The 9,492-nt window shown below is 46.2% G+C and overlaps 1 protein-coding gene across 2 annotated transcripts in view; it reads left to right on the top strand.

The window, feature by feature from the left end:
* The first annotated feature begins 4,366 nt into the window (after positions 1-4,366).
* Positions 4,367-9,492, top strand: part of Snx27 (sorting nexin family member 27) — a 93,129-nt gene continuing 88,003 nt past the window's right edge. Inside the window, exon 1 of one of the 2 annotated variants that reach the window (XM_005357014.3) lies at positions 4,367-4,737. In XM_005357014.3, the coding sequence (XP_005357071.1) occupies positions 4,433-4,737 (305 nt within the window). In that variant the 5' untranslated portion in view covers positions 4,367-4,432. The remainder of the gene's footprint in view (positions 4,738-9,492) is intronic. The other variant, XM_005357015.3, reaches the window with a different exon arrangement.

Here is a 9,492-nt window from a genome sequence, read left to right on the forward strand (position 1 = left end):
AGACAGGATTTGTCTGTGTAGCCCTGGAACTCACTCTGCAGACCAGGCTGGCCTTGATCCATTCACCTCAGTCTCCCGATTGCTGAGATTAAAGGTGTGCACCGCCACTGCCTGGCTGGAAATATGTTTATATTGTATTTATTTCTGTGTTTGTGTGTCAGTCAGAGGGCAACTTGGGAGTTGACTCCTTGGACTGACCGTGGGCTCCTTTATCCACGGGGCCATCTCCTCTGCCCTTACTTTCTAGTTTGTGTGATCTGAGGACCTCTTCTTTCAGTTTAAAGTTTTCTAAAATTAATTATTCTTTTGTGAAGCAAGATCTCACCCTGGGTCTGTGGTGTTCTTCTTGCTTCACCTTTTTGAGTGCTACGATTACAGGTGTAAGCCACCACTCCTTGTAATGATGAGAGCGGACAGGCCTGCTCTTCATCGGCCCGGCTCCCACACAGCTAGCTTAGCCCCGGGAATAACAACACACATATTGTATTCATTTAAACACTGCCTGGCCCATTAGCTCTAGACTCTTACTGGCTAATCCTCACATCTTGATTAACCCATTTCTAATAATCTGTGTAGCACCACGAGGTGGTGTCTTACCGGGAAAGACTCAGCATGTCTGACCTGGCGGCTGGCTCCATGGCAGCTGACCTGGAGAGGAGAGGTATGGCATCTGCCTAACTTCCCTTCTTCCTAGTATTCTGTTCTGTTTACTCCACCCACCTAGGTTCTGACCTATCAGGCCAAGCAGTTTCTTTATTAATTAACCAATGAAAGCAACAGATAGACAAATGACCTTCCCACATCAACTCCAGCTCATTTAATTAATGAATTAGCTTTTATAAGACAGGGTCTTTACGCCAGACTGCTTTAAATTTGCTTTGCAGCCTAGATTCCCTTGAGCCTCAGATTTCCTGCCTCTACATGCCCAGTGCTGGAATGATCGGAGGTGTGAAGCTGGGACCAGGGCTTCTTGGATGCTAAACGAGCCCTGTGCCAACTAAGCTACAACCCCTCACTGGTTTTCTGAGTAGGTGACACATTCATTCTACTGAAAATCTGGAAGTTAGAGACGAGCTAATGGGAAGGCGAAATGTGTAAAGTCTCGCTCCTGCTTCTGTCCCCAGCCCTGCCCACTAGTCTCCCTTCCTAGAGGCAATCCATGCTATCAACTTCTTGTGAATATTTCTAAAGATACAGTTATATGGCTGCCCTTTTATACACGAATGATATTATGTTCTACAGTCTGTGTTTCATCTCGTTCTCACATAACTGCACAGTCTCTGTGAGCGCATTTCATGCCATAAAAAGCTTCCTTGTTCCTTTTGTTTAAAGTGATTCAGTTTTCCATTGCGAGTATCGTAATCTAATCAGTGACTGTTATTAGGCTGTTTCCAAACTACACTTACTACAAACAATACTGAAACGACTTTCTTCATAAAAGTGTTATTTCCCAGGTGTGCGAGTGGATACGGAACAGCCGCATGAGGGGCAGGTGCAGTTTTATGTTTGACTATACACTATTGGTTTTCTTGGAGTCTGTAGATATCTCGTTTATCTATGCATCCCTCATCACTGTTATAAAGCCTAGAACAGAATGTACACTCAGTGTGTGTATACACACACACACACACACACACACACACACACACACACACACATTGAGAAAGGGTCTCTTACAGAGCTGGCTAGCCTTGAACTTGGTGCATAGCTGACGGTGACGACCTTGAACTTTTGATTTTCCCAAGGCCTCTGTGTTCTGAGTGCTGGGAGTGTATCATATCTTGTTTATATGTTACTAGGGATTTAAGCAGAGGCTTCCTGCATGCTAGGCAGGTGATCTACCCACTGGCTGACATCCTTAGTCCCATTTGGTATATATTTTTTAAAAGATTTATTTATTTATGTATATGAGTGATCTATTTGCATGTATGCCTGCATGACAGAAGAGGGTATCAGAGCTTATTATAAGATGATTGTGAGCCACCATGTGATTGCTGGGAATTGAGCTTAGGACCTCTGGAAGGGCAGCCAGTCTCTTAACCACTAAGCCCCCACTCAGTATAAACACACATACACACACACACACACACATACACACACATATATGCACAATACAAACACATACATATATACATGCTCTGGAACTTGCTCTGTAGACCAGGTTGGCCTCAAACTCACAGAGATCCGCCTGCCTCTGCCTCCCAGCATATATTTTTAATAAATAAACAAAGACTAAAAGACTACTAGATTTTTGTTTTTTGTTTTTTTTAAAAGATGGTCTCACCATGTAGCCCCCTGGCTGTCTTGGAACTCTCTATGTATACCAGGCTGGCCTCAACTCACAAAGATCAGCTAGCCTCTACCTCCTGAATGCTGGGCTTAAAGGCGTGTGCTTGGCAGAAACAACTAGTTCTTCTAGCAACATGTTCTTTCCATGCAGTGTTCAATTCAAGCCAAATGATTCATGTTCAAACCAAATTCCAACAATATATTGGAGCAAAACTCATTGCCCCTTTTTTATTTCAGTGTTTGAAAACTAATCAATTAGCTTTGTTTGTTATAAAATAAGATCACCTTTATTCCTTTTGTTTATAATTCAAATCATTTTTTTTACCTTCATATGCAGGCTCTAACTGTAATGACTTTGTGTCTCCAGTATTTTTCACAATCTCTTAATCCCTTCGTTATTTCCTCTGCCTAACCTGCGATCCTAAGAACTCGGCATAGCCCATAAACGCTCTCAGGAGGGTGTTTGCTGCTTTCAGAAATCATCCGCCTCTTTTGTGTTCATTGTTTCAGTTGTATAGCCTCTCAAGCCCCCTTTTTCCTCCACATAGGGACTGAGATAGTGCTGGAGGTGGCTGACGAGCTGTAGATGTAAGTGTTTGGCACATGGTAACGTGGAGAAAGAGAGTTCTTCCACTCATCGTCTGCTGTGTGCCGAGAGTGCAGACTCCTGGCTGGTTACTCCAGCAGGGTTATTGCTCCGAGTTGTGGAGTTGTGCTAGCATGTGGCTTTGAAAGATGAAGAAATGTATCCCCTTAGGACAAAGAACATGAAGAACAAGTAAGTTCCCTTCCTTCCTTCCTTCCTTCCTTCCTTCTTTTTTTCTTATTTTGTTTGTCTGTCGAGACTGGGTTTCCGCGTGTAGCCCTGGCTGGCCTGGAACTCTCTCTGTGGTGCAGACTGGCCTTGAACTCAGAAATCCGCCTGCCCCTGCCTTCTGTGTGCTGGGGCAGGCCACTAGTTCATGTTCGTGATTCACTGCAGCCGTCAATTGTTCATTCATTTGTATATTCATCTTGGGCGATGACCCAGCAATTCAGAATTCGGTTCCTTATTTCATGTATTGGGAAACAGAACCTTAGCATGGCAAAAGTCAGCGATTATGTAACACAATCTAAAGCTCAGTTATTTTTGCACTTTTTTTCATGTATTGCAACTTTACGTAAGCTAAATACAGACATACAGAAAGCGTGTGTGGAAGAAAACAACAGTCTCCATGATTTAGAACTGGATATTAGAGTGGTTAATAATTTCAATTTAGCAATAGTTTTGAAGTTGTCTTTATCTCATTTCTTTCTCCCAATAGCACCAGAGAATTCTTTGAAAACACAGCTATGGACGTTTTTGGCTACCTACCAAAATATAAACTGATACCGTGTAGAGTGCCTGGTCACAGCAAGGGAAGTAAGAACAGAAATAACGAAAATAGAAATCTGAGCAACTCCAGTCTGGTGTCTGATTTTACCCGACTGATAAGGTCCTAAATTAATCTGCTACTGTTTAGTAGACGTTGCAGAACATCTAAGAGTCTACAAATCAAAGACAAAGGGAACACATGTTAGTTCTGACCCACCAAAGCATCATGTAACAGCTCTGATGAGTGCTATTTCCTTAAAGGATCAGGGACTAAGACACTCTTACTTGGAAATGTTGCATTCTACAGAAAGGAATAAAGTAAGCCAGGCGGTGGTTGCACATGCTTTTAATTCCAGCACTTGGGAGGTAAAGGCAGGAGGATCTCCAAATTCGAGGCCAGCCTGGTCTACACAGTCAGGGCTACACATGGAAGCCCTGTCTCTAAAAACAAAAAAACAAAACAAAGCAAAAGATGTTCACCATCCAACCAAGAAAACACCTACCAGAATCCAAAGCCCAATAAACCACAACTCCCAGAAGGCTTTGTTCCCGGATGCGTCATGCACCCCCTCCCCCGAACTACATCTCCCAGGAAGCCCCACAGCACCCAACCGTCTACTTCCCCCGCCCCTGCTCCCCTTTCCCCCCCGCAGCGCGGTGGCCGGCCAGCTCCAGCGGTCGGCGGAGCGGGCGCGCGCCGGGGTCGCGCGGCTGCCGAAGGGGGCGGGCACGCGCAGGAGTAGAGGCGTGGGGGGGGGGCGGGGGACGGCTCGCTTGCTCCCTCGCAAGATGGCGGACGAGGACGGGGAAGGGATTCACCCCTCAGCCCCTCACAGGAATGGAGGCGGCGGCGGAGGGTCTGGGCTCCACTGCGCCGGGAACGGCGGCGGGGGAGGCGGCGGCCCGCGGGTCGTGCGCATCGTCAAGTCTGAGTCCGGCTACGGCTTCAACGTGCGGGGCCAAGTGAGCGAGGGCGGGCAACTGCGGAGCATCAACGGGGAGCTGTACGCGCCGCTGCAGCATGTGAGCGCCGTGCTGCCCGGGGGGGCGGCCGACCGGGCCGGGGTGCGCAAGGGGGACCGCATCCTGGAGGTGTGAGTATCGCGGCCGCCACGCCCCGTCCTCTTACCCTTCGCCTGTCCTGACCCCCCCACCCTGTCACTCAGGCCGCACCTCCCCCAGCTCGCGAGCCTGCCGCGACCCTCGCCCCCGGCGAGCCTTCGCGGCTCGGCTTGGAGCCTTCTTCCTGGCGTCTCCAGTTTGTGCCCTTGCCCCACCATCCCAGTGCTCTCCCCGCTGTCCCCATGCCTTTGGCTGCTCGCAAACCCTTTGCCTTCTCCTGTGGCATGCTGCTTTCTGCTCTGTACTGACCCAGCCAGTACTGTATCCTCCCCAAGTTCTCATCTTTAGCATCACAGTTTCCTGGTCTCTGCCACTCCCCTCAGACCCTGTGGACTGTCCCTTCTGCCCTCTAGACCCGGTAGGACCTGTGGTCAGCTGCTTTTCCTCTGGAGGCATCATCTCTTCCCCTACCTTAAGCCCCCCCTTTCTTTTCTTAGTTACTCCCCCATTATGGTAAAGCAAACCGACATTTTTGTATCCACCGCTTGGCCTTTTCTTCCCTCTTTGTAGTCATGCCATCTCGAGTATACCGTATCATCGCATGCGTTTTTTTGGGCGAGGGGTTGTCACTAGTTTTTCTTCCTATCCTGATATTGCAACCTAATTTCCAATCTGATTTCTCCATGGCCACATTTCTCTGAGTGCGTCCCTTTTCTGGCTTCCTGTCTTCCCACGTGCACACTCCTTACACTTCGGTAGTGCTTTCCTAGCTCCTACCCCCCGCCCCCTTCGCCTTAAGTCTTTGCCTTCTCCATTTTCCTCCTGCTCTGTGCTGTTGCAATCCTACACTTTATCTTACTTGTTCCTCCAGATAGCTTTCCCTTCTCTTTGTAAGGCCTCTTCTGCTCTCGCTGCGGCGGCTTCCTTCACCATACTCCTTTAGGTGGCTCACCGTCACCACCACAGCCCTTAAAGCTCCCAGGATATTGCCTTGTCTTGGCAGTTTCAACCCAGACCTCCACTGCTCTAAGCTGTGTTGTGCTTATGCGTTTGTACTTTGTACTAAAATTGTATAGTGGTTGTTGGTTGGCTTGTAGGTGCTGTATGCATTCATCGCCTCCATCCTCCTTCAACCCAGAATTCCTCTACTGCATCTATATTGTATCCCCATGACACATGGGCTCACCCCTTCCATGATGGGATTTTCCCACATAAATCTTTTTAAACATTTCATTTTAATTACAAGTTTCACAGCTGCCTGTTTTCATTTTGCAAAGCCGATTCGCCTAAGGTCTGTACTGACTGTATCTTCCAGAGGAGTCGGTTCCCTTCTTTCCACTTTTATGTCCATTACTCTTGCTCTGTGAAATCATTCCTTCTGCTTCCTCATCTTTCCACTCCGAGAAGGAGTAGCTCACTGACGCGTGCTTTTTTAGCTTTTGTACATTTCCTCTGACCTTTCTGGAAATAGATGCTTGCTTTTTTTATTACTGTATTACAGACTATTTTCTAATATTCTCTGGCAGTGTGTTCTTAGTCTTTGTGGGAGCTTTAAGATACTGAATGCAGTAATGACTTTTGATGCTCTGTACGACTGATTTCTTTTGTTAGAAACTTTTAGAGTTATTTTGCTTTCCCTTTGGAAATTAACTCTGATTCAGCCTTTTATTTTTAGATTTGCAATATATAGAAGTTATAAGTGTATTAAAGTTGTAGGTCATTTGCAGCTAATGTCATCTACCATGAGTGCATAAGCCAAGAGATACAGTTGGTGGCTATTTGCCTTTATTGCAGTCGGCAGCAAAGAGTCCAGCTGTAAAGGAGTCATTGCAGCGAAGATATGAGTGATCCTGTGGACCCCTGGGAGAGGGCTTTGCCTTGGCCCACAATACAGGCCAGGAGCCTGGAAGTAGAAGCTAATGTTTTGGTACTGACCTTGGGTGAGAGTAGTTTTTGTCATTTTAGGTCGCAGGGGAAAGAAACACTGCCTGGAGAAATTCTCTCTGAAAGGCCGAAGGTGATAGAAAATCTTCATGGTATTGCTTTGTCCCCTTCCAGCTGCTGGTGCTCTTCTCTCCAGAGCCTTTGAAACTTCTATGGTACTGTTGTAGAAGTAGTAGTAGTGCCGATTCTAAGCTGGTTGATAACTTCTGGGACCTCAGTTTGTCTCTCCCTCCCTTCCCTTAGGTTTTCAAGTCAGAGGAGAGAAATCAGGTACTAATTTAGCTTTAGAGACTTATTTATTTATTTGAGGCAGGGTCTCATGTAGCCCAGGCAGACCTCAGACTCACTAAGTAGCTTAGAATGACCTTGAACTTTTGGTCGTCCTGCCTCCACCTGTGTGAGCCATTTTGTTGGGTTCACGTGGTGCTGGGATGGAACCTAGGGATGCAGGACTTCCAGCTTGGTAGGCAAGCTCTCTACCAACTCAGCTATATTCCCAGCCTGAGCTCTTTAATTTGTCTTCTTACTCAAGTTCTTAACCTCTCCGTTGTCTTGGGAAAGCGGTGGAGTCTGAGTTAGGCATAGCTGGATTATTACTGTATACCTTTAGGATTATACACCAAGTCACAGGCGGGTGTCTGGACCTTGATAACGGAGCTTGGAGAGTTCTCCCTATTTTTAAACTCTTCCCGATGCACAGCTTTTACTCCAGCCTTCGTGTTGCAGTTTGGACAGGTGGTGGAGGTGTGAGGGAACAGTGCCTGAGATTGAAGTGGGCACAGACCTGAACGTTAGTAAGAGCACCCGTTTCTTGTGCTGCTCCTAGTTTGCTTGCCAAGGCTCGAGTCCTGGGGTAGTTGTCAGCTGGAGCCAGTATTGGCTCACTTCCTGCTTTTTCCTTTGGAGGCTGACTAGATTGTGACTGGTTTAAGAGAGAATCCTGTTCCAGGACTCGGTACTGCAGTGTAAAGAAGCCTGCTGGGCTCTAGATTTTATTACAGATGGGAGGTTTTCTTGACTAACAATGTTAGTCTCCACCTTATAGTTTTCCCAGTCTAATGTGTACTAAATGTCTTCCCTTTGATGTGCACATACCTTGAGGCCAGTGTGTGAAAGATGCTTTCAAAAGCAGAACCAAAATCTTTGCACTAATTATATAGTATGTGAAGTAACTGGCTTCAGGTTAATTTCTGTAAGGTTAGAATAGGTGTAAAGACACTTGATTGATTTCTTGACAGTTTCCTTTTGGAGAGTTGCCGTATATAGTGGATTTGGAGCTGCCTATTATGTACTCAGGGCTGCATTTGAGATTATGTTTGTATGTTTTTGGCCAGGTACTGGGATCTTTGTGTGTGTGCGCATACAAATGCATAGGCACACTTTGAGGGCTTCTAAATGTTGGGACAAATTTTCATGTCTCTACTTCCTATCTCCTCATGGGGTGGCTGGGGTTACAGACATTTTCACAGTGCATCCAACCTTGAGGTGGGTTCCAGGAATTGAACTCAGGTGGTCAGACTTGCACAGCATGCACACTGCCAAACCTGATCTGGGGAGTGTGCATTTCAAGCATGGACCCTTAGGGTTGGCTTGTAGGCATTCAAAGTCATGATGCAGGTGAGAAAATGTCAGAGAGTATGTGCCTTTCTTCTTAATAGCTACCTGGTAATGTACCATCAGCCTTTCCTTGTTAAGGTAAAGCATAAAATGAATTATGTTGTATGTGACAGTTTGTTTATTCAGGGATTTTTTTCCTGTTCCATGTGAAGGTTTGAAAATCATTGAACAAAGAGTTTGATGCAATAAGTATTTTTACAGTTGAGTGAGTCATAAAACATTGACTGTTAAGTATCTTAAGACTCTTTTAAAAAATTGATTTCTCTTTGGCTCAGATATTCCAGGTAGACTTGGGTAAAAATGCTTGAAATGATTGTCAAGCAAAGGGAATGATGATGGCAAAGTTCTCACACTTTGGTATGCACAAGAATCTCCGGGGGCAGTCGGAAGCACAGGTTTGCAGGGACACTCCTTCGCCTGGTATAGGGAATGGAGCTCACATGCTAAGCCACATTCTCAGAACAACACGGTAGTTATGGACTGTTGTAGACTGTTCTCAGCTCATTGTGCTTTATCATTATGGTTATACTGGAAGTCAGTAGCTAGGAATTGGCTAACTTATGAAGCACGGAACTCCAGAGTAAAGGGAAGCCAGTTCCTCAGCAAGTGGTCTGTACAGTTGTGCTTACTTCCGTGGAACTTGCTGTCGGCCTGCCGCAAAGGTGCACAGTTAAGAGACAGAACAAAGGATGCCGATCGCTGTGCCAGCTTGCAGTGTCTGCTGTGTTAGTTTGCAGTGCGATGCCTATGCATTGGAACTTCAGCCTCTTGTAGGGAGCTTCAGAGCTCCTCAGGGCAGGGACTGTGTTGACTGTTGTGTGTATTGAATCCCTAGCCAAAAGTGCAGTGGTCCCTTGCCTTTCTTCTGTGAGTATTTGCTGAATGGATAGGAGTAAATCAGCCCTGTTTTGTGAGGAGAAAGGGTACTGCTTTGAGTGACAGCCAGAATTAAATCCAGCTCTTAAGTTTCCTTCCCATTTTTAAAATATGTTTTGGTTATTGACTGTTAATAGTCAAGTTCCTTAATTTTTATTCTTTAGAAGTTACACAGATCTATACAGTGTATCTTGATCACATCTATCTCAACTTCTCCCAACTCTACTTAGGAACCTCTCATGAGCCAGGTGGTGGTGGCGCACGCCTTTAATCCCAGTGCTCGGGAGGCAGAGGCAGAGGCAGGCGGATCTTTGTGAGTTCGAGGCCAGCCTGGTCTACAAGAGCTAGTT

Source organism: Microtus ochrogaster, chromosome 21 (genome assembly GCF_000317375.1).
Source record: "Microtus ochrogaster isolate Prairie Vole_2 chromosome 21, MicOch1.0, whole genome shotgun sequence".
In the NCBI taxonomy this organism is placed as follows: Eukaryota; Metazoa; Chordata; class Mammalia; order Rodentia; family Cricetidae; genus Microtus; species Microtus ochrogaster.